The sequence below is a fragment of the Pelodiscus sinensis genome, chromosome 24, assembly GCF_049634645.1.
Source record: "Pelodiscus sinensis isolate JC-2024 chromosome 24, ASM4963464v1, whole genome shotgun sequence".
In the NCBI taxonomy this organism is placed as follows: Eukaryota; Metazoa; Chordata; order Testudines; family Trionychidae; genus Pelodiscus; species Pelodiscus sinensis.
This window is the reverse complement of record NC_134734.1, coordinates 25,079,342-25,103,757: the sequence shown is the minus strand read 5'-3', so window position 1 is coordinate 25,103,757 and position 24,416 is coordinate 25,079,342. Positions and strand designations below refer to the sequence as shown.

General features: G+C 60.1%; 1 protein-coding gene across 2 annotated transcripts in view; it reads right to left on the bottom strand.

The window, feature by feature from the left end:
• Window positions 1-1,774: 1,774 nt before the first annotated feature.
• The window catches only part of NCSTN (nicastrin), a 33,636-nt gene continuing 10,994 nt past the window's right edge, over window positions 1,775-24,416 (bottom strand). For both annotated transcript variants that reach the window (XM_075908336.1, XM_075908337.1), the window contains 13 exons: window positions 22,580-22,725; window positions 21,820-21,970; window positions 19,263-19,372; window positions 16,187-16,339; window positions 13,054-13,158; window positions 12,806-12,883; window positions 10,491-10,660; window positions 8,406-8,508; window positions 8,080-8,175; window positions 6,420-6,507; window positions 6,148-6,302; window positions 5,238-5,450; window positions 1,775-2,430 (listed from right to left, as the gene is read on the bottom strand). In XM_075908336.1, coding sequence (XP_075764451.1) covers window positions 2,317-2,430; window positions 5,238-5,450; window positions 6,148-6,302; window positions 6,420-6,507; window positions 8,080-8,175; window positions 8,406-8,508; window positions 10,491-10,660; window positions 12,806-12,883; window positions 13,054-13,158; window positions 16,187-16,339; window positions 19,263-19,372; window positions 21,820-21,970; window positions 22,580-22,725 — 1,682 coding nt within the window. In that variant the 3' untranslated portion in view covers window positions 1,775-2,316. The remainder of the gene's footprint in view (window positions 2,431-5,237; window positions 5,451-6,147; window positions 6,303-6,419; window positions 6,508-8,079; window positions 8,176-8,405; window positions 8,509-10,490; window positions 10,661-12,805; window positions 12,884-13,053; window positions 13,159-16,186; window positions 16,340-19,262; window positions 19,373-21,819; window positions 21,971-22,579; window positions 22,726-24,416) is intronic.

The window sequence follows — 24,416 nt, the reverse complement described above, 5'->3', positions numbered from 1 at the left end:
GGCGGGGCGCAGGGCGCGATGGGGCCTTCTCCGCGTCCGTCACGGCCGGCGAGCCAGCACCTTTCACTGCTGCTCGCTGCGTTTTCATCAGAAATACGGTGCCTCTCGCGCCGCCCATGCCCAGGATCGCAGGCTCCCCACACTCCTCTGCCACCCCACAATATCCTCCCTGCTCACAGATGGCACGGGCAGGGGGAGGGGGGGGGGACACTCACTTAGGGACCAGAAACCAGGGGCTGTGGATTCAGGTCCGCAAAGCCGGGAGCAAACCCACAAGTCCTGACTCTTCGAACTGGCAGGAGGCTGAACACCTGAGTCATTCGCTGAGAGCAGCAGGACGGAGAGGAGGGGGAGGAACGTTCCTTGCTCTCCCCCTGATCCGGGGAGGCTGCTGGCACCCAGGGCTTCTGAGGGACTGAAAACCCCCAAACCAGGACACATTCTGGGCTGTCAGTCAAGCGACTTTTGGTGTTTTGCAGCCTTGGCAGCAGCGTGGAAAACGCGTCTTTGGCGCTCTGCTCTCCAGCCTGGCCCCTCGCTGCTCCTCTCCCTTTGTCAGCTCCTGATAGGAGCACTGCTTATTGCCCCGTCCACAGGGAGACCTGCTGGCCGTCCGCGGAGCGGCGGAGGCACAGACAACAGAGGCAGCTGTTCGTCAGCCTCGCCAGCCATCGGCTTGGGCACCAAGAGCCTGGAGTGGAGAACGAGGTGGGGGAGGGTTTGTGTCTCTTCCTAGAGGGATAAATACTGAGGGGCTCAGTCAAGCCGTCCTCAGCAAACAGCACGAGCACTGAATCTGCACGCCGCAGGGAAACCCCTCTTAGAAATACGGCTCAGGCCGAGGAGAGCACCAAGAACGATTCCAGCCTGGCTTTAAGCGGAACCCTTCCCCCACAGACCCCTCAGCGCTCTGCGGTTACCCAGCACCCTTCTTCAGGGAGCAGAGCTCGGCGCCCCTGGCCCAGCTTGGGCTGGGTTAGAAATTCGGTAGGGCCAGGGGCCCCTGATCGGCGGCCAGGCCAGCAAGCGAGCAAAGGAAGCGTCTCAGGCCCGGTGTCCTGCCAGCAAGGCGTGTGGGGGGGACCAGCTCCCCGGCCCAAGGGAGGCAGGGGGATCGCACAGCACGTCCCGTCCCAGACTCCACTGGAGAACAGAGCTGGGGACCCTTCCGGAGGCTGCCGCAGGACCACACCTTGCTCCTTACGGAGGCTTAAGGGGTTTGGGGTGGAGCTGACCAGCTCCACTTGCTGAGAGTTGCTCCTTGACCCAGATCTGAGCGGGCCACTGGGGACAGCAACACCATTTCCCTTAAATCCAGGCTGCTGAAGGACAAGAGGAATTTCTGATAACCCAGCACCACTGGAGCGGCGGCTTCTCCTGCCCTCCCCAGCCCGCACTGCCGCCAACGAGCGCTCAGGCCCGGCAGGTGCTGAGGCCAGCGTGGAGAGTGCTTACTACTAGCCATGTTTTGGTGAGCGCGCCCGGGGCTATCCACGATGGGGGCCCTTTGCCCTGGGCGCTGTAAACAGAGCAGCAGACACCCCCGCCCCGCAAGGCAGACTTTTTAAACAGACCAGGGGAACAATTCACAGCCCAATCTGCGGGCCCGGCTCGCTCTCCTCCTCCGGCCTACTGACCACACAGAGAAACGCGCCATGGTGAGAAGTAAGATCTGACAAGCTCCATTTCCCCAAGAGCAGACGTGGCAATGGCCAAGGGACTGCAGGCCCACAATCCTTGGCCCCCAAGACGCAGCAATGGAGAAAGGCAGCGGGAGCATGTAGTGGGGGTTTTAATTAAACCAAGCTATTTATATATGTACAACCCCACCCTCCCCCCAATATTGCACCATTAAAAAAAGGAGCTTTTACATCTAATTATTTGTTCACTTCCCCTTCCCTTGCCCATACTGTAGTTTGCACCAATTCACAGCAGCTGTCAGACAATTCCTCAGCCAGTCCAGTTAAGTGCGGGACAACCGGGATTCTGAGAGAGCAAAGAAATCTGCAGTCCAAGTATGTCCGGAGAGGCCTTCTCTCGGGAAGCAGCCATGGCAGTACCCAGTACTGACCTGTCCAAACGGAAGGACAAAGCCTCAGAGGCCTGGTAAACGTCTAAGCAACATGATTTCTTGAGGACTTGGTCAACACAGGTTTCTGGGGGAGCGTCTTCTGTTTCAGGCCTGGCTCTCGGGCTCACCCTTGGAAATCACAGCGCGATCCCCATCACGGCAGAGGCACGTTCCAGCGTCTGCCGTGCAGCGTGAGTCAGAGGAGCTGTAATCCAAGCGGGGGCTCGTGAGCCCGCCGGACGCGCTCAGTAAGCCACGTCCCCAGGGCTGCTGAACAGCACGTGCGCTTTGGCATTGATGAAGTAGGTTGCGAGGAGCGAGAGGACCAAGATGGCGATGCCCACGACCAACGTGATGATCTACATGGGGACAAGAAAGGAAACACGTGATGGCGCGGTTACGAGCGCAGAGCAACGCGCTCACACCGGATGCAGAGCCCACCACGCTCCTGCTGTGGCCCCCAGGACAGAGATGGCCTCTGCCCAATGGCTTGCCATCTAAATCGAGAGGGAGGAAGGAATTTCAGGCCGAAACCTGCAGGGTCCATCCAGCCTTCTGTATCTCAACTGACAGCGGCAGGCACTTGGCGTCAGAGAAGCAAGTCCAGGCCTTGCATTAGGTAGACGTGGATAAACTGCTCCCCACGTTCGCTTTTCTTTCACTACCTCAGAGTTACAGGTTAGTTTAAGCTCCAAGCGTGAAGGTCACTAGCTCTTCCAAAATGTATGTTTGCATTAACTAGCATCCTCAGACACCTCAGTCCCCCCTCTGAATCCCGCCAAGTTCTTCAACTCCACAACGTCCAGTAGCAGAGAGTTCCACAGTTAAGTGCCGTGTGAATTTTTTCCCCTTTCTTTAATTTTGAATCTGATGCATTTTCATTTCATTGAACGTCTCCTTATTCCTGAGACACGGAGAGCAGACGTTCCCTATCCACCTCTCTGTCATTTGTTATTTATACACGTATTTCCTCTCTCATCGGACACCTTCTTAAGAAAGCAGAGAAGTTAACTGATCCGTTTATTTGTTCTTCATTCCAACAGCTCAACACCAACTACTGAGCATCAACTCTTTACCCTTGCTGAGCTTTTTATCCATTCCTAAGGTCTCATAACGGGCTGCTCTTTGGAGTCACCAGGCCTGATTCATTGATCCCCACGACTGCTGAGTACATGGCTACAGCTAACGCCCATTTCAAGGCTCCTTTACACTGTTGCGGGGTCATAAAGGCGCCTTTGTAGAACAGTGAACCCAGTTCGTTAGCTTGCTCACTTGGCTAGCTCTGCGGGTCTTGCCTGGGTATTTAAAGGCGGAGGCAGGGAGCTATTTTTGCCCCGGGTGGAGTTAAGAGCGACAATGCTGTGATACTCACTCAGTGGGTGGTTGCTTACAACCCTAGCAGCCCAGCAATTGCCCCGACATGCACGCCCGGCCCCAGGGCCACTTGCTGCTGTCACACAGGTCAGGCTGTGCATTCTCAGGTGGTTACAAACGGGCATGACATCACCAACAGCCAACCAGAGAGCCCCACGGGAGCCCCACAGCTGGAAGGGGATCTCAACCTTAACCCTTCTGTGGCTGGGGCTTAACAGCAATGTAGTCACTGGAAGCTGGCGCCAAGAATGTTGTGAACCTGACTAGCAATCGTGTAACAAACAGGCGAGTTGTGTTCGCTTGGTACCAGACCGATTTGCCTTGGAGCCCGTTTCCTTCCTAGGAGACGCACCTGGTGCTGCTCGGGTCCTTAACGCAACTGGCTTTTTAAAATGAAATGAGAATGCCCAGGCTTCATTTGAATCGCTGACGTGGGGCAGGGCTGGGGAGGAGGGTTCAGATGCAGGCTGACGGGGGACGGGGACGGACGACGGGACAGCCCCAGCCCTCTGTCATTGCAGCCGCTTGGGGCCAGGTGAGAAGAGCCTCTCCATGGCTGCGGCAGCCCCAGAGGGCGCAGCCAGGGGAGGGGTTCAGCCTGTGGGCTGGGGCGAGTCCACGTTCATCTGCCCCCTGCACTTCCCAGCCAACTGGGCACTGGCCCCTTGCTCCCTGATGAAGGGGAATAGCTGGAACACCCCTGTACCAATGGGGGGAGGGAACTGGGAGGCCCGGGCTGGGGCAGTCCCAGATGAAGGGGTGCCCCCAGCCAGCCGACTGGTTTTATGAAAAGCAATGCCATTGCAGGCACACCCCATTGTCTTGGCCCGACCAAACCCTGACCTGGCTTTACGTTCTGCTAAGAGGAAGCTGCCTCCCAATTTGGCGGCCCAAACTAAACTGCAAAAACAGGCGCTCAGCAGTGACGTCTGGCTTCTCCTTCTTTGTGCACCAGCACGACAGAGCCTTGGTACAGCATCACACAGAATGAATGCGGAGTTAACGGCAACATCAGAATTCAAAGTCCCACTAGCATGTCGCAGGTTTGTTTTTTCAGGCTGCCTACAGTTCCAAGGGATGCACTTCATTGTCACTTACCGCACGATTCGAAGGCCTTCCGTCTCCACCGGGGCTAGAACCGTGTTTTGAAAAGGAAGAAGAACTCAGGGAAGGACAGAATCGCTGAGTGATCAGAGCCCTGAGGACGCCTGCTGAGGCCGACAGAACACTCTGCAATTTCTACAGGGCCCCATCAGCCCTGAGGATCCCAAAGCATTTTACGCGCCTAATCCAACACACAGCACCCCCTTCAGCTCAAGCTGGGAGGGAGCTCAGAGCAGTTTCAGAGCACCTCGCCCCAGCTGTTTGGGGAGAAACTGAAGACGAATACGGTGCCTAGCTAAACCACACGGGGATCTTTGGGGAACTGAATGGAATTACCCTTGTGGAATTTTGCCAGACTATAGAATTTTGCCTTCTACCTTGCCAAGTGTCCAAGGTCCTTTATTCACCCAAACTGGAGCAAACTCGGGATCAGGCTACAGGTTCAGAAATGACTGAGGGGGAGGTGAGGAGGAGCACACCCCGGCCTTCTGTAGAGGTTATCCCAAGAGTTGAGCAAGCCCAGGCCTGCTCAGCTGGGGAGAGATTTGACAGGAAGCTGGCAGAAGGTGTCATGAAACCTGGTCCCAGCATATGTTTCAAAGCTTGCCCAGAGACACTGAAGTCAGCATGGCGCCTTGGCATCTATTCCCAGCATCGTCTTGATGAGGCTCTAAACACAACGACTCACCTCCAACTCCTTGCTGGCCACGAGAAATATGCGGGCGCGGATGTCCTTCCAGCGGCTCTCTGTCCACGTGGAGTACTCTGTGGAGCCCCACTCCTTCAGCTCGAAGGCAGGAGAGAGGGCCTTGGTCAGGTGGACAGTTGACTGGACGCAGAAGGGCACTCGCGACGTTGAGTTTGGCTCCCTGGAGCCCTGCACCCAGGTGTAATCGTACATCTGCCGAGAGAACACAGGGAAGTAAGAACAGAACCGTACAGCATCCCCCTCCCCCGGAAACTTCACTTGTTCTGGATCGTAACAGGCTTTGCTGATTACACTGCCAACATGCATTTGCTTCACCCACTGCTGAGAAGCGACCACCTCTAAGGCGGAGCATGGATGCTGTTTAACCACACACAGCAACAATGTACAACAGCTAAGGCCTGGCAGTAACAGCCCTGGGTCCAGCTGAAACTGCAGGGGAATGTTTATTGGCAGAACGTAGTTCACAAGCTAGTTTATCCAGCACCTCGGGACAGGCTCCTGTCAACGGCCTCACGAGATCTCTGATGCCCACCCGTGGCCAAGGTCTCGGCAGGAGCTAGAGACACGGTCTGGCCACAGAGCGAAGGACCGGACGCTCTCAGAGCTGGCACCCCCCTCGGACTGGATGCCCGCACTGCCAGCGCCTGTGCTGTCTGTGTGGAGTCTGGACCCAAGCTGCCCCCCCGCTGTGCTGCTTTCAAGGAGCACTCCCCTCCGACATGTCTCCCGCCTCGGGCACAGGAACGTCCTTCCTCTCCCCACGTCTCGCTCAGGACAGGAGGAGACTTTCCCACCCTGCTTTCTTCAGAGAGACGGAACGAGCCCAATTGCGCGCAGGGACGTCCGTGAAGCTCCCACCCCACCCTCATTCTGCTCCCCAGCAACTTACTTCCTTGTCGGCGCCGGGCGCTCTTTCGGGGTTCAGGCATTCCTCCTTGGTGAAATTGACCACCGTGCCCGTGAGGTTGGCCAGAACGAACTGCACTAGCTGGGTGGTGTTCACCGGGTAGGAAACCGCAATGTAGTGCTGGGGGGGCTCATCACCTGGAGAGTGCGAGCAGACAGGGTTGGCAGGGAGGAGGAAAGCCAGGGCCACGGGGCTTTAGAAAGCTCCCAGGGGACATGGGAACTAGCCCAGAATTCTTCCCACGCCCGGCTTACCCAGGAGTCCTTTCAGGTCTTGTTTAATGATGGACTGGAACCAGGAGTTGTTGGTTTTGATCAGAAATCCATAGAGCATTCGGGAGACCTGAAAGGGAGATGGGAACAGGCTCATCCCAGGCAAGAGTGGTGTCTGCCTTCAGCGGGAAGGACGTCAGAATTGACAGGCCCCAGCTGGAGAGCTGTGCCCAGGGCTGGGCACCCCACTTGGGAAAAGATGTGGACATACAAGTGAAAGTCCAGAAGACACCACCACAAAGGAGGAAAGGTCTAGAAAACGACCCATGAGGGAAGCCAGAGAACTGGGGTGTTCAGTCTGGAGAAGAGAAGACCAAGCGTGTAGAAGGTTGCTAGAAAAAAGCGACACGTTCTCTTTCCCCAGGACAGGACACGAAGCAACGGGCTTACATCACAGCAAAGCAGGTTTAGCTTAGACATTAGGAAAACCTGTGAACTGTCGGCACAGCCAAGCACTGGGACACGTTACCTGGGCAGGCTGTAGGTTTCTCCGGGTGTTTTTAAGAACAGGTCAGACACACACCTGTCAGGGATGGCCTAGCTGATACTTAGCCCTGCCTCAGCGCAGGGGACTGGACAAGATGACCTGTCAAGGTCCCTTCCAGTCCTACATTTCTATGATCTAGTCGGGGTGGGCAATCATTTTTGGCCAGGACCACTTCAAAAATTTTTGAAGTAGCCTCAGGCCACCCCAGAAGGGGCGGGGCCTAAACAGGAAGGGATGGGGCTCCCCCACCCTCAGACTATGAGTGGTTTGGAGGTAGGGGAGCCCCTTTGTCCCCCCTTCCCACTAGGCACCCATGCCCTGGAAGAGGCTTGGCATGCTCCCCCACCCTCAGGCCAATCAGGGCCTGGGGAGCGCAGGAAGTCTCCTCCCACTCTGCCAGGAGCAAGTGCCACGGGTGGGCTGGGGCAGGGGGAAGGAAGCTTCACACAGCTCCCCCTCCCCCCAGGCCCTGATTGGCCTGCAGACGGGGGAGCGCACGGCGCCTCCTCCACACTCCCCCCACCCTGCGAGCAGCGCGCGGTGCTTCAAAGTGCCACATGCTCCTGGCAGGGCGGGAGGCGGCTTCACGCGCTCCCCCACCCCCCAGGTCCTGATTGGCCTGCAGACGGGGGAGCGCACGGCGCCTCCTCCACACTCCCCCCACCCTGCGAGCAGCGCGTGGTGCTTCAAAGTGCCACATGCTCCTGGCAGGGCGGGAGGCGGCTTCACGCGCTCCCCCACCCCCAGGCCTTACTTGGCCTGAGGGCAGGGGAGCAGCAGAGCCCACCCCAATCTAGCAGCTAAAAGTGCAGGGCTGGGAGTCAGGACTCTGTTCCAGGTTCTGTCCCCCTCGTGGCCACGGACTTCTTGCCTGACCTCGCGTGATGCATCTGCACAGCCACGCCCCCCGCTTCCCGGTGGGGACTCTGCACACCAAGGGTGAGTATTGCTCTTGTTCAGCTTAACGCCTACGACGCCGGGAGCTGCTGGGAGGCACCAGAGAGGGTAAAGTGCTAGTCGTTCAGCTACAGCAGGGGAGGCAGGCACCCCGAGAGACAGACAGGCCAGCATGATGTGTAAACACATAAACAGAGACAGAAGGGAACTGCGAGAGCTCAGCATGCATGCCAAGGAGAGGATCCCATCTGCTCGTACCGTTCTTGGATCCGCCTGAATAGCAGAAGTGTTGCCGGTTCCCCCCGCAAGCTGGTACAGGGCACGGGCGACCACTGTGGCTACTTCTGCCAGGGACTGCAAGGGAAGAGGGCTCTGTGTTAATCAAGACAGGCAGGCCCAGCACAACAGGGAAGGAGAGCCGGCCATTCCTCACACATCCATCAAAGCATTTACCACACTCGGATCTGAGCGCCTGATGCCACCGGCGCAGCAGAAAGCCCCCAGGCCCCAGGAATGGGCAGCGAACCTGCCACCCAGAGGCAGATCCCCAGGCTCCACCCGCCCTGCGTGCAATGGACAGAGACCTGAGCTGTGTCCGTGACGTAGTCCAGAGTCTCCTCGGGGCTAAGCCCCTCGGGATACCGCATCAGGATGTTCTCCGCTGTGTCGTACACACTCTGGTAATATCTGAAAGAGCAAGGGAAACGGGGCTGGGGAAGGTGCGGAAAGAAGCCACAGGGCATGGAACTCAATGAAGCAGACATTGGGAGCAGTCCCCTGCCAGAGCTGGCCTCCCACGCACTCCTTAAACGATTTAACGAGGCTTTGCAAAGGTCTTTGGGCCTGGCACCACTTCTACCATCTGAGGAGTTGAATGCAATTGACAAGCTGCGATTAAACCGCAGTGTCCGGTGCCTCAGTTTCTCCATCCGTTACGTGGCTGGAGAAACTGAGGCTCGGAGTGGGGAAATGATCCACGAGGCCACAACACGTTCATGGGACCAGAACCCAGAAGTGCCGATTCCCAGTTCCTTTCTCCCAGCCAGGCCCACCAACTCCCCTGCACCCAAAGGTCCGAGAGGTTCCAAATGAACGAATGCTGGGAGACTCGCATCAAGAAATCTGCAGCAGCAATGCCCAGCTGAACGGAGGCTTGGGCGAGAAGCCCAGCACGATGGTCTGTGCTTCCAGGCTGGATGGGAATGCTGACAGCGATTCCCGAGAGCGAGAGCTGGAGGGACGAGACGCACTGCCCTCCGCTCCAAGCCTCGCCAGCACCCAGCGCGGGGCTGCTCCACAGGCCAGGAGAAGTGGGGTGCACCGGGGAGAGCGGCAACCTGGAAAGACAGGATGGGCAAGAGCCGCCCCGCCCCTCCATCCCCCAGCGCCCCGGGAGAGGAGGCTCATGGGACATCCACGAGGGGGTCAGGTGGGGTGAAGGGAAGAGCCGCCCCCTGCCCGGGGCCCTGCCGCTGCTCGATTAGAACACAGCAGCTTCGGGAGGAGCAGATGAGGCCCGGCACGCTCAGCTGCCATTTGCTCACCTCTGGCTCCCAGCCAGCTGCAGGGAGCGTTTCTGTACAAAACTGGATTTCTTTCGCTTGTCAGGATGATTATGTCGCGCCTGGTCAATTACATGGCACGTGGCTGCTCCCCCCACCCTCTGCCCTCCATCCACCCACTGTTCCGGGGGCTGGGCTGCCCTCTGCTGGCTACCGCTGGAAATGCGTCGTTCGGCCCGTGGCGCCGGTACCTGCCCCGCAATAGTTCCGCGGGCAGGTTTGCTAGGCTTTGCGCGCGCCGCTAACCCCACAGTGAGGAAGGCTCCAGCCACCTGGGGGCAGGTGCTGGCTGTGATGAACCCCCCCCCCCCCCGCCATTCCTTTTATGATGGACCAGAGGGCGTCAGGCATTTGGGTGGGTACTGGAAAATGCAAAGCGTCCCAGGACTCCTTAGGTCAGCAGGGCATGGGCCAGGCTGCCTCCGCTGGCCAGGAATCCTGGCTCTGCTCTGCAGGGTGCCTCACTTTGGCTACCACCAGGAGACCTGCCGTTCGAGGGTCTGGAAGCCAGACTACTCGGGCTACAAGCCGCTGGGGTTCCTGCCCTGTTCCGTGCCTCGCACGGCCCTTCTCTCGCGCACATTCCGCACTCCCGCTGAGCGGGGCACCGTGGCTGGGCGATGGGAAGGCAGAGGGAGAGCCCAAGTCCAGTTCCTAGCAAACAGGAGGCAGAAGAACCCGAGAGCTGCCAGACCGTCTAGCCCAGAGCCTTGGCAGTTTCAGCACAGAGGCTGATGAGCAAGTGAGTCTGGCCTCATGCCACACGGGCGGCGTGATGCAGGGTAACTGCTGTGGCTAGCAGTAATATTACAGAATACATTTTGTTTTATGCACCAAGGCATGTGTGGACGTGCACCACAGTAGACACGCCGCTGGCTGTGGGAGCCCATGCTAATCATTTCAATCTTTCCTGGGTGGCAGCCCAAGCGCTCAGCTTGCGGGGAACACTGGCCAGCCTGCAGTTTGCAGCACCGTTAAGCCCACACTGAGAACTTGTTTTGCTCCTGCAGTTTAAACCCAGGCGGGAAGAAATCACATCCCAGCTGATCCCGCCTGCCGCCCTCACACCCGCCCCGGACGCACAGGAGAGGGCGCTGCTCCCCGTACCGGTTCTGGAAGGCGGCGCGATGATCAGCCAGCACCGCCCCAGGGATGGGCCTGGCCCTCAGAAAGCGCTGGAAGGAAGAAGGCGGGAGGGGCTGCGACTGTGACACCTCCTGCAGCGTCACGTTCACACCCAGGCTGCTGTTGAGCAGCGTTTCCACCAGGGCTCTGACCTGCAAGGGGAGCGAGAGGAGTCAGGAGCGCGCTGCCGCTTACATCACAGTCCTTAGGCACAGCTGGCGCTCACGGCCGGGAGCTGAACCACTTCGGGCTGGGGTCTCACGCTACCCAAGGTCAGCGCTGGGGGGAGAACCCAAGTGCTGCAGGAGTAGCAGTGACTCAGAGGGTCCCGCCAAGTCAGTGAGCTGGGAGCGCAGAGATACGAGGAGGGGAAACAAGGTCCTGGCCGCTCGTGACCGGGAAAGGTCTCCGGGCACTTTTCGCCCTACGGTCTGAGCAGTGTGCAGCTTCACTCTGGCTCGGTCAGTTCCCGCCTGCTGGCCACGGAGACAGGACTTTTCACTCTGCCTGAGCTGCTGCACAAGTCTGCAGCCCTGCTCGCTCGGCTCAGACGGCTGCAGCTCCGGGTCAGAGAAGCCGGCCCAGGGGCTCAGACAGGTCTGCAGCGCTGCTCGCTCAGCCCAGAGGGCTGCAGCTTCGGGTCAGAGAAGCCGGCCCAGGGGCTCAGACACAGGTCTGCAGCGCTGCTCGCTCGGCCCAGAGGGCTGCAGCTCGGGGTCAGAGAAGCTGGCCCAGGGGCTCAGACACAGGTCTGCAGCGCTGCTCGCTCGGCCCAGAGGGCTGCAGCTCCGGGTCAGAGAAGCCGGCCCAGGGGCTCAGACACAGGTCTGCAGCGCTGCTCGCTCGGCCCAGAGGGCTGCAGCTCCGGGTCAGAGAAGCCGGCCCAGGGGCTCAGACACAGGTCTGCAGCCCTGCTCGCTCGGCCCAGAGGGCTGCAGCTCCGGGTCAGAGAAGCCGGCCAAGGGGCTCAGACACAGGTCTGCAGCGCTGCTCGCTCGGCCCAGAGAGCTGCAGCTCCGGGTCAGAGAAGCCGGCCCAGGGGCTCAGACACAGGTCTGCAGCGCTGCTCGCTCGGCCCAGAGGGCTGCAGCTCCGGGTCAGAGAAGCTGGCCCAGGGGCTCAGACACAGGTCTGCAGCGCTGCTCGCTCGGCCCAGAGAGCTGCAGCTCCGGGTCAGAGAAGCCGGCCCAGGGGCTCAGACACAGGTCTGCAGCGCTGCTCGCTCGGCCCAGAGGGCTGCAGCTCGGGGTCAGAGAAGCCGGCCCAGGGGCTCAGACACAGGTCTGCAGCGCTGCTCGCTCGGCCCAGAGGGCTGCAGCTCCGGGTCAGAGAAGCCGGCCCAGGGGCTCAGACACAGGTCTGCAGCGCTGCTCGCTCGGCCAAGAGGGCTGCAGCTCCGGGTCAGAGAAGCCGGCCCAGGGGCTCAGACACAGGTCTGCAGCGCTGCTCGCTCGGCTCAGACGGCTGCAGCTCGGGGTCAGAGAAGCCGGCCCAGGGGCTCAGACACAGGTCTGCAGCCCTGCTCGCTTGGCCCAGAGGGCTGCAGCCCAGGGGCTCCTCACACCAGGGTGCTGTTCAATATCCAGCACGGGGGTTTGCAAACAAACGTTCCTTCTCGTGACCCGCTGAAGAAAATCGCTGACGCTACGACCAACAGAATTGGACTGGTGCGTGCCCCGGGGAGAGGGGGGTGCTGAGGATCAGAGCTGTGAGGGGGTCAGGGCTGGAGCAGGAGGGGCGGCTCCCAGGCAGCAGGGGACTAAGGCAGCTCTCTGTCTCTCCTGTCCCCGCAGGCCAGGCCGCACTCAGCAGGCTCCCAGCCGGTGGGAGTGCAGGGTTACTGCTCAGGGCAGAGGCAGTGCGCGGGCCTGTCCCCCTAGGAGCTGGGGCTGCTGGCGGCCGCTCCTGGGTGCAGCGCAGTCTGTGGGGCCAGGCCAGGCAGGGAGCTGCCTTAGCGCCCCCGCTGCTCACCTGAGCACCCTGCAGCTTCGAGCGCCAGGGCCCGATATCCCGCCCCCCAACCAGTGCTGGGGCATGGCCGGTAGTCTGAAAACCGCTGGTCGGACACTGAAGCACCTATGGAGAGCGACTCCCCCCCTTCCCCCGAGACTAGCAATAGGCCAAGAGGTCAGCAGAGTCAATGGACGGAGGGAGCCGTACCCCGGCCGCCTCAGCCCACAGAAGCCGCTGTGCTGCTCGGATGAGGAGGGGTGCTCCCCCGCCCGGAGGAACTGGCTTCCCCTTGGGCCTCCGTGTGCAGCTGGGAACACAGGCGCGGGCGTGGAGCGTTCCGTTACCTGCGGCCGAACAGACTCGTTCCTTCCAGAGACGGGGTCCGTGTGCACCCACAGGGCAGAGGAGTTCCGCAGCGCCACCTGCCAGAGAGCGAGCCGCCTGTCAGCGCCCTGCCTGGCGGGGTGCAGAGGGAAGCCACCGACTCCCGCCCCCCCGGGACGAGACTGAGTGGGAGCTAGAGCGACCACCGCAGGGCAGCCACCAAGAGGCCACGGGGAAGGGCTGGCTGGGGAGAGAACCGAACCGGCACCTGACTCAGCTCCAGGAAGGAGTGAATGTTCTCCAGGCGGACGGGAAACTTGTTTCTTTCCATGTCGTAGACCATGCGGGAGCTGCCGATGTAATCAAAGGTCTCCTGTGACGGAACGAGAGCATCCGTGAGCCGCGGGCATTTGATAGTTCACCAGCGGGGGGACACTCTCCAACTAGCCTCTGTCCTCACGTGTCTGCAAATGTTGCCATTTGGTGGAGGCTCCAGAGCCGCCCCTCCCCATAAAAACCGCGTTGTCTGGTTCTGAGTGGGGGATAAAGGGCCCGAGGGCAGGGCCGGCCGACAGCAGCAGCCAGAGAGCGGCTAGCGACTTCCAGCAGAGCCCGGGGCGTCTCCACCCACCTCTGCTCTTGGCGAGCACTGACGGCCACTGGGACTTAGCGGCATAAACTGGGTGTGAACAGGCTCCACGGGCCTGCTGACGAGGGTACTGAGGCACCTCAGGGTGCAGGTAAGTGCCTTGAGCCCACAGAGCCAGGAGTGCCTAAGGGGCCTGGCCACCGTGGCACTTCCCACCAGTCTTCCTTCTACATCTCTGCGCGGGAGAGGGTCCGCTCCCCAGGGCGCTGCTCCTGCGGAACGAGCCGGATCCGCTCGCTCGGCCACTTGCTCCGGAATCAGGGATAACTCGCGCTGGCTCCATGTGCCTCCCTCACCGTCAACGGGAGATGCCTGGGCACCAAGCCCCGCCAGCCTCCGCACATCACAGTGCCTGCCCGCCGCCCCCGCAGGGATCCCAGAGCAGCTCTCAGAGAAGGGCTGACTGCAGCCCCCCGCGGGGGTCACATGGCCCCGCACACCAGAGCTCCACAAAGGAGGCGGCTGCAGATGCCTGGAGGGGAACATCAGCTGCTCACCATCAGCCTCCTTCCCCCACGAGCCTACGCTGGCTTAACACAGCCGCCCCCGGTGCCAGCGCGCGCTCTCAGGCAGGAGCCCATCGCGCTGCAGACAGCTCGCCCGCGCCTGGGAGTCACTGACCGGGCACGAGACTCACTGCCCCGTCCGGCCAGGCTAGAGGTACCTGGGAGAGCCTGGGACTCACGCCAGTACAAGGGACTAGGGAGAGCCAAGGGGGACGCGCTCCAGGCCAGAGGTTCTCACCCCGCGGTACGCGCCCTCCCGCCGGAGCTCTTCCCCATGGTACACGCCCCCGCCCCAGAGCTCTTCCCCGTGGTACATGCCCTCCCGCTGGAGCTCTTCCCCGTGGTACGCGCCCCTGCCCCAGAGCTCTTCCCCGCGGTACACGCCCCCGCCCCAGAGCTCTTCCCCGCGGTACACGCCCCCGCCCCAGAGCTCTTCCCCGTGGTACGCGCCCCCGCCCCAGAGCTCTTCCCCGTGGTACGCCCCCCCGCCCCAGAGCTCTTCCCCGTGGTACGCGCCTCCCGCCCCAGAGCTCTTCCCCGTGGTACACGCCCCCCGCCCCAGAGCTCTTCCCCGTGGTACGCGCCCCCCGCCCCAGAGCTCTTCCCCGTGGTACACGCCCCCCTCCCCAGAGCTCTTCCCCGTGGTACACGCCCCCCTCCCCAGAGCTCTTCCCCGTGGTACGCGCCCCCTCCCCAGAGCTCTTCCCCGTGGTACGCACCCCCCTCCCCAGAGCTCTTCCCCTGTAGTACGCGCCCCCCCACCCTCGCAGTACGCGTCCCCCTGCTGGAGCTCTTCCCCGTGGTACACGCCCTGCCCCCCCACAGAACTCTTCCCTGCGGTACGCGCCCCCCTCCCCAGAGCTTTTCCTCATGGTACACACCACCCTCCCCAGAGCTCTTCCCCGTGGTACGCACCGCCCTCCCCAGAGCTCTTCCCTGTGGTACGTACCCCCCCACCCCCGCCCCGGAGCTCTTCCCTGTGGTACGCGCCCCCTCCCCAGAGCTCTTCCCTGTGGTACATACCCCCCCAGCCCCGCCCCAGAGCTCTTCCCTGTGGTACGCGCCCCCTCCCCAGAGCTCTTCCCTGTGGTACGCACCCCCGCCCCAGAGCTCTTCCCTGTGGTACGCACCCCCCCACCCCTGCCCCGGAGCTCTTCCCTGTGGTACGCGCCCCCTCCCTGGAGCTCGTCCCTGCGGTCCGCGCCCCCCTCCCCCTGCGCAGCTCTTCCCCGTGGTATGTGCCCCCTCCCCCCGTGCAGCTCTTCCCCGCAGGCACACGCCACTCTCCCAAGGGCACATCAGCACATCCAGATGCGTGTCTAGTGCTAGACCAGGCTCCATGAAGCCCCAGCGAGGTGGGTGCAAACCACCACTTCAGACAGTGACTTGTCTGCACACAGGTTGTACCTCCCTGGGCTGGCACCCTTGGGACCTGACTCGTCCTGATCCAGGGAATTTGCTGGATCAGGGGAGCCACTGTGCCCCTCTGCTGCTGTCGGCTGCGGGGCTCTGCTCTAGCAACAGGAGTGGGGCCAGGGTTGGCCGAGGGGAGCCTGGGGGGAAGAGGCCAGGAAGCAGCGGAGCCCGGTGGCAGAGGGCCAGGAGCACAGCCCCATGGGAGCGCACCAAGCCACGCAGCCATCGGCCTGCGCTCCCGGCCCCTGCCTCCATGGGGCTCTGCAGCCACCCTACCTCCTCCCTAAGTAGCCTATCGTGGCACTGCAGACGCTCTGGAGGGCAGGGGAGGAGCTGCTGAGTTCGGGGCCCTGGCTTCTCCCCACAAATGCTCTAGCCTGGGAGTGCCCCGGGGATGCTGGGCCCCAGATGGTGTCGGACGAGGTCCAACCAGGCCTCCGCGCTGCAAGGCAAGTTTGGTGTTTACCTTCCAGCTCCCGCGCTGTGTAATTCTAAGGCAAAGTGACCCCGTGCGTGCGCGCTGTGACGTGCGCAGGGCCAGGCCGTGCCAAGTGAGCTGGAACGTGGGGGGTCGCGAGACAGACTCCGCAAGGGGAGACAGCTCTCTAGCAGGGTCGAGAGCCTCTTCTGCTCCCTCCGCTGCTGGGGAGAGCAGGCCCCACCTGTCAGCAGCTCCTGAGCACGTCCCCTTCAGAGGGACTCCATGTCCTCTGCCTCACTCCTCGTTGTGGGGCAGGGACCTCTAGCTCAGCAACAGGCCGGTGCGGACGGACAGGTCTCCCAATGGGCACAGTGCACAGGAGGGGGGGGGGGGGGGAGGAAAGTCTTACCCCTTGGAAGAAGGTAAACATGATGTTCCTGGGCAGCGTCAGAGCATCTGGCACTTTATGGAGAGCTTCGGCAGCCGCCAAGTGGGCCACGAAAGAGGAGACGGCACTCTCCGCCCCGGGGGCTACGTTCCAGAAGAAAGAATGGCTGTCGATCTGCAAGCGCAAGCAGGAGGCGTGACACTCGTGCGACATAGAGAGAACGAATCCAGAGGCTCTGGCGCACTGAAGAACGAGCAAACCCGACTGGGCAAGACCACGGCAGAACCCTCACCCCCAAACTCAATCCACCTGCGAGCCACGGAACAAGCCTGCTCTGCTATGAATCTGAACATACTGCTCCCAGACCTACAGCGGTCCTGCGGCTCTCCCCCAGCTCTGCCATGCGTCTCAATCCCGCCTGCAGCGCATGCTTGTCCCGGCCTGGCTCTCAAGCCAGCAGTGCGCACAGCCGGAGGTGTACTGATGGGTCAACTGGGGCACACTAGGGGCTAGAATGTGGCCATTAAACTTGATAGCCCCACTCGTTCCACTCTGTCATCTGTAGGGGTGGCAAACCAGGGAATGTACCAACTTTCGGGTGGCCCAGGGGATGAGTCACCAGGCTGGGAACAAGGAGACTTAAGTGCTAGTCTCAACTCTGACACTGACTCATGGTGAAGCCCTGGTCAAGTTACCTGTGTGACTCAGTCCTACTCACCTCCCTGGGTAAAATTAGGCTCGTTCACCTTGGTAAAATGCTTTGAGGTCCATGGCTAAAACCCCCACAGAAGAGCCAGGATTCATTAATGTGACCTCATTTACTTATGAAGATCCATGTAACAATATTCCTTCTTTAAAGAACCTGCTAGACCAGAGCGGATTTGTTTTGGGACGCCACAGTAACCTGATGGTGATCTGAGGGTATAACTGCCTTGGAGGGGAACCCTGGGTCACAAAGGGCTCTTCACCTAACAGCAAAAGGCAGAAAGAGATCCCACAGCCAGACAAACTCCTAGTCGAGATGTTTAACAGCGAGGACACTGGCGCACACTCCCCAGGGAAGCGGTGGCGTCTCCATCTCCCGAAAGCCAGACCCAGGCTGCTTGCCGTTCTGGAAGGTATGCTTTAGCCAAAGAAGTTATGGGCCCCGAGACAGGGGAAACGGGTGAAGTGTCATGCCCTGTATTACACAGGACACCAAGTACACAGACCGGTGGGTCTGTCGGCCTCAGGCTCTATCGATCTAGGAGCAGAAGGCCTGCAGTGCACGAGACCCCAGTATCTCAAAGCATCTTAGAAGCCATTCAGCCTACACGGTACGATGTGTGAGAGGGAGGCACGTGTATCCCCACGTGAGTGGCTTGCCCTGGAGCACACAGCAAGTCAGAGGCAGATCCAGAAATCAAACCCAGCAGCACCGATGTTCCCAGCTGCCACAATCACCACTGGCCCCTACTACAGGATAATGCAGTGGTCTCCAACCGTTTTACACCGAAGATCGCTTTTTAAATCTCAGAACAGGCGAAGATCTACCGCCCCGCCCCTTCCTTGAAGCCCCGCCCTCTCTATTCTCCTCCTGTCCATCACTTGCTATCCCCAGCCCTTACTTACTCACTCGGATAAAGAGTTTGCTTTTAAATTATGCGCTATATAAAATTAAAATCACGTGTTTATAGTGATGAAATAAATGGTCTGGTTTTTATTCATGCTATTTAAATCTAAAATGAAGCATTTATAATTATACCTTTTGTGGGGACAGAGTTCTGCAGCTGGGGGCAGGGGAGAGGGGACAGGGTGCTGGGAGGGCAGAGGACAGGGTTCTGCAGCTGGGGACAGGGTGCCAGGGGGGACAGAGTTCTGTAGCCGGGGACAGGGGAGAGGGGACAGGGTGCTGGGAGGGCAGAGGACAGAGTTCTGTAGCCGGGGACAGGGGAGAGGGGACAGGGTGCTGGGAGGGCAGAGGACAGGGTTCTGCAGCTGGGGGCAGGGGAGAGGGAACAGGGTGCTGGGAGGGCAGAGGACAGGGTTCTGCAGCTGGGGGCAGGGGAGAGGGGACAGGGTGCTGGGAGGGCAGAGGACAGGGTTCTGCAGCTGGGGGCCCGGGAGAGGGAACAGGGTGCTGGGAGTGCAGAGGACAGGGTTCTGCAGCTGGGGGCAGGGGAGAGGGGACAGGGTGCTGGGAGGGCAGAGGACAGGGTTCTGCAGCTGGGGGCAGGGTGCCACGGGGGACAGAGTTCTGTAGCCGGGGACAGGGGAGAGGGGACAGGGTGCTGGGAGGGCAGAGGACAGGGTTCTGCAGCTGGGGGCAGGGGAGAGGGAACAGGGTGCTGTGAGGGCAGAGGCCAGGGTTCTGCAGCTGGGGGCAGAGGAGAGGGGACAGGGTGCTGGGAGGGCAGAGGACAGGGTTCTGCAGCCGGGGACAGGGTGCCAGTGGCAGCAGAGAGACCCCTGCATCTGCCTCCTCCCAGGATTCTCCCCCCCCCCCGAGGGAAGCCAGCACATGCCTGCCCCGGGGCCAACCCCCCCCCTCCCGCAACGCGGCCTGGCCAACCCCCCCCACAACATGGCCAACCCCGCGGGTGCCTGCCCCGGGGCCAAACCCCCCTCCTGTGACGTGACGCGGCCCAGCCCAGCCAACCCCCTCCCCTCCCGCAGCGCAGTCAAACCCTGGGGCCGACCCCCGCTCCTGCGGCGCAGGGAAACCCCTGCGCTCAACTCACCCCTCTGGCGCCGGCGGCGCAGGGAAGCCTCCGCACTCCTCCTCCAGGGCCGACACTCCCTCCCCCAGCATGCATCAGAGCTGTGGGAGGGGAGCAGCCAGCGCATCTCCAGAACCCCCGGAAGTGACGCGGGCTTCAGGCAGGACTTCCGCCCACCCCACGGGAAGCCGGCACTACACTAGAGGTAGGTAGTGGGGCTTCTCAGGGGTGGCGGTGCCCAAAAGCCTCGCGATCGACTGGTCGAGGCCTCACAATCGACCAGTTGATCGCAATCCACGGGTTGGTGGCCACGGGGATAATGCCAGCCACGGCTAGTCAGCCAGGGGACCTGGGTTACAGGCAGGAGGACCACAGGAAGGACAGGCATGACCACCTACTCGAGTAGCAACAATGACGACTTCATCCGCAGGGTCCATTTTCCTGGAGGCGTTGATGGGTTTCAGGGTGCTCCACACATTAGAATCAGACAGGGGGTCGCAGACAACTTCTAGGAAGCAGAAACATTACGGCTCAAGAGCAGGAACTCTGGCAGTACCAAAGAACAAGGAACTGAAGCTATTCTTTGGCCAGCTACAGCACTAAGCCCCCTTCCGGTGATCCTGGGAGAAACCCTGGCCTCTCTGACACCAACGACATCAGTCCCAGGGGCGTCACTTTGACCCCAGGTGTTCACTGCTCCCCTGCCGCTTTGTCTGGTCACCGCACAGCCCCAAACAGCTGCGTTCGAGCAGGGCACTTTGCAGGCAGGACGCCCCTTCTCCCCCACCTGCCCGCCTCAGGGACGTTCTATGGCCCTCTGGCCTCCAGGGCTCTCGTTGCTTTAACTGTAAACAGTTCACACTGAAAAGGCTGAGGGGGAAGCTGGTGTCACAGGCGTCTGATGCAGGCAAAGCACGGCACATTGCTCTTGTGTTTTGCACACTGGAGTCTCAACGGGCTGGCAGGGTCTTGGGCTTCGCACTGGGACGGAGGCCAGCCCATCGCTCCAAACCCACAGCCAAGAAGGGATTCCCAACCATTCATTAAAGACAGAACCGCTTTCCTCAAGCCCGGGCCAAGCGGGCAGTTTGCTAGGGCCAGATGCAGCCACCCTCGCCTTTAGCTCGGAAGCGTCATCTGTGCCACCACTGGTCCCGGCAGGCAGCGCTTTGGCTTGGATGTGGCCTTCATCATAGCACCCGCTGTGACCACAGATCCCCCTCCAGGCGACAGGTCAGAGCGGCCCTGGGCTGGGCTGGGTCAGCTATTAACAGCCCCACCAGTTCTCCCACCCCCTGCTAGGACAGCACCCACCTGGGCTGGGCGGTGTCAGCTATTAACGGCCCCACCAGTTCTCCCGCCCCCTGCTAGGACAGCACCCACCTGGGCTGGGCGGTGTCAGCTATTAACGGCCCCACCAGTTCTCCCACCCCCGGCTAGGACAGCACCCACCTGGGCTGGGCGGTGTCAGCTATTAACAGCCCCACCAGTTCTCCCACCCCCGGCTAGGACAGCACCCACCTGGGCTGGGCGGTGTCAGCTATTAACGGCCCCACCAGTTCTCCCACCCCCTGCTAGGACAGCACCCACCTGGGCTGGGCGGTGTCAGCTATTAACGGCCCCACCAGTTCTCCCGCCCCCTGCTAGGAGAGCACCCACCTGGGCTGGGCGGTGTCAGCTATTAACGGCCCCACCAGTTCTCCCGCCCCCTGCTAGGACAGCACCCACCTGGGCTGGGCCGTGTCAGCTATTAACGGCCCCACCAGTTCTCCCGCCCCCTGCTAGGACAGCACCCACCTGGGCTGGGTGGTGTCAGCTATTAACAGCCCCACCAGTTCTCCCGCCCCCGGCTAGGAGAGCACCCACCTGGGCTGGGCGGTGTCAGCTATTAACAGCCCCACCAGTTCTCCCGCCCCCGGCTAGGACAGCACCCACCTGGGCTGGGCGGTGTCAGCTATTAACAGCCCCACCAGTTCTCCCGCCCCCTGCTAGGACAGCACCCACCTGGGCTGGGCGGTGTCAGCTATTAACGGCCCCACCAGTTCTCCCGCCCCCTGCTAGGACAGCACCCACCTGGGCTGGGCGGTGTCAGCTATTAACAGCCCCACCAGTTCTCCCGCCCCCTGCTAGGACAGCACCCACCTGGGCTGGGCGGTGTCAGCTATTAACGGCCCCACCAGTTCTCCCGCCCCCTGCTAGGACAGCACCCACCTGGGCGGTGTCAGCTATTAACGGCCCCACCAGTTCTCCCGCCCCCTGCTAGGACAGCACCCACCTGGGCTGGGCTGGGTCAGCTATTAACGGCCCCACCAGTTCTCCCGCCCCCTGCTAGGACAGCACCCACCTGGGCTGGGTCAGCTATTAACGGCCCCACCAGTTCTCCCGCCCCCTGCTAGGACAGCACCCACCTGGGCTGGGCGGTGTCAGCTATTAACAGCCCCACCAGTTCTCCCGCCCCCTGCTAGGACAGCACTCACCTGAGCTGGGTCAGTTATTAACGGCCCCACCAGTTCTCCCGCCCCCTGCTAGGACAGCACCCACCTGGGCTGGGCCGTGTCAGCTATTAACAGCCCCACCAGTTCTCCCGCCCCCTGCTAGGACAGCACCCACCTGGGCTGGACAGTGTCAGCTATTAACAGCCCCACCAGTTCTCCCGCCCCCGGCTAGGACAGCACCCACCTGGGCTGGGCGGTGTCAGCTATTAACAGCCCCACCAGTTCTCCCGCCCCCGGCTAGGACAGCACCCACCTGGGCTGGGCGGTGTCAGCTATTAACAGCCCCACCAGTTCTCCCGCCCCCGGCTAGGACAGCACCCACCTGGGCTGGGCGGTGTCAGCTATTAACAGCCCCACCAGTTCTCCCACCCCCGGCTAGGACAGCACCCACCTGGGCTGGGCGGTGTCAGCTATTAACAGCCCCACCAGTTCTCCCGCCCCCTGCTAGGACAGCACTCACCTGGGCTGAGGCTGAAGGTGCTCTGGATGGAATTGCGTCTCATACAGGTCACCGTGTTGGTGACGGCGTGCATGTGGGCAAACAGCTGCATGGCACACAAAGGGTACTCCGGGCCCGAGCCGTTCCGAGGGAGATTATGGTCTTGGTAGCACTGAGACAAACAGAAATCAACACCTTGCTCTTTAGAACAGTGCGGGAGAGACAGGGCTGGGACTTAGGAGACCTGGGTTTAGTCCCAGTCCCGCTACTGACTCACGGTGTGACCTCAGGCAAGTCATTTCACTTCCCCTACTTATCCTTTCCTCTCCTCCCACTCTTTATCTTGTCCATCTGGACTGCAAGCACCTGCTCCCACTGCATGTACAATGCCGATGCCCTGGTGTGCCACCCTCGGAAAATAATACAGGCAGAGACCTAGGTCTCTCCAGGTTAGAGTCTTCCCTTTCATAGCACCTTCCACCTGAAGATCTCAAAGCACTTCCCACAGGTGGGTGCATGCCAGACCCACCCCCCTTTCAGATGGGTATGAGGCACGGCATAGATTATTTACCCCATCTGCCCTCTCAGGTGAAGACTTTTCACCTGCTCCAGACATTACTCTTACGTGCAAAGAATCTGCCTGTTTCCCCAAACCGCCTCCAAAAGGTTACTCAGCCAGGAAGCTGGCACCTCAGATCAGCGTACGCTAGCGTGGAAGAACACGGTTCCCAACCCAAGGGGCACAGCCAGGCTCCCCTCTGCAGGTGCTAAGGCACGGTACCTGCTTAATAACTTGAGTCTCATTGGCATCTTCAAGCAGAAAGATGGGGAAATGGAAATCCTCGTAAGAAAGCCCATTCCCGAGAGGGTTCCACACAGTCCAGTTGCAGTGAGCGTACTGAGGGCCGTAATCACTGTCATAGACACCTGCGAGACATGGGCGGATCCAGTCACTGGGGAAGAGCAGAGACCGGGAAAGGCAAGGCCTGCTGAGCAAGCGGCCGCAGGCACAGAGAGAGCCACTGCAGGCTAAGAACCCAGCTGAGAAACAGAGCGCGCTGGAGTCCGTGGCCGCAGGAGAGACAGAGCGCTGCCAGGTGAAGAGAATGAGCGATAGCCATCCCGTGCCAAGAGGCTGGCAGGAGCACATACTGAGAGAACGCAAGGTGCACAGAGAACACTGCACTTTGAAAGAGACGCATCGTTTCCTGAGCGCCTCGTGCGCTGGAAGCACCCCAAAGTATTCAATAAGCGCCAATCACTGCAGCACCGACGTGCTGTGCGAACAGCATGAAGGTGAGGGGATGATGAACGCCAACGAACCAACTAACTGTGTGTTCATACTAGGGATGTGACTGTAGAAACATGTGAACAGTTCATCCATAAGCCTGGCCTATCAGTTAACATTCGCGGTTACACACAGGCTCCTGCCCTGCTCCTGTATCAGAGGAGCAGCGCAGGGTGGCAGGCAGGAGTCAGTATGCACAGGGAGCCTGCTTAAAAGCCAGCCCCCATGTGTACCGACTCCTGGGAGCCAAAGGCAGGTACCTGTTTTTCAGTGGTTACACATTCACACAATTACCCACATTTTAACATGCCTAGTTCATACAGCACCTTTCACTGCAAAGCAGTTTGGGCAATCTACACACAGCATAGCAATTCCTTCTGCCACCACCAAACTGCAGCCACCTCTGAGGTGGAACACAGCCCTGGGTTAGCTGCACAGAGCAGTGGGTTTGGGCAGGTAGTGACCAGCCAGTGACGTGAATACCCAATTGAGTCTGCAGGGAGGTAGAATGGGATTCAGAGCGTGGGAATTTGGCCAGGACACTGAGATGAACAGTGCAATGCCGCAAATAGAGCCCCAAGACCTTTCAGTGAGCACAGATGGTCAGATTGAGTTTACCCCTCATCTAAAAGACCAACTGCAGAGACCAGGTCGGTCTGCGTACCGCAGGGAAGAAACTCCTTAGTGAAGCACTGACATCCCTGTCTCGAGCAGGCACGTCAAACTCGAAGCCTACTGAGGGCCGCACAAACGAAAACGGATCGCTTTCAGGGCCCCCAAAGAAAATGTACTTCTATCGGAAAGTTGTAATTATTTATTATTATAGATTGCGTTTTAGGTATATTTGATCATTTCTCAGACCTTGCTTTAATAGAATACAATAATTTGACGTGTAAAATTATTATTTGCCCATATAAAATATTTTTTAATTTAAATATAAATTTAAGATACTTTTAAATTTTGTATATGATACGCAACTTAATTTGTTGCAATAAAAACAGGCATAGACTGGGATTAATCAAATAGAACAAGCTTCTGTGAAAATTTCAGATACTTTGTAAGTTTGAGATTTTGCATAAACATATAATTATTCACACAGTTGCATAAAATTGACATTTATTAATATAAAATATACAATTTGTGCTTTTATCTGGGAATAAATAAACCCTCCCAAAAAGTTAACAAAATATTCCCCTCCTCTCCCCCAGAGCCAGAAACCCCCATACCTCTGTTCTAACCCAATCTCCCTCCGCTCCTCCAGAGCCGCCCCTCCTGCTCTAATGCCTCCCCCCCCCCCGAGCCAGCCCCCCCAACTTAACGTCTCCTCCCT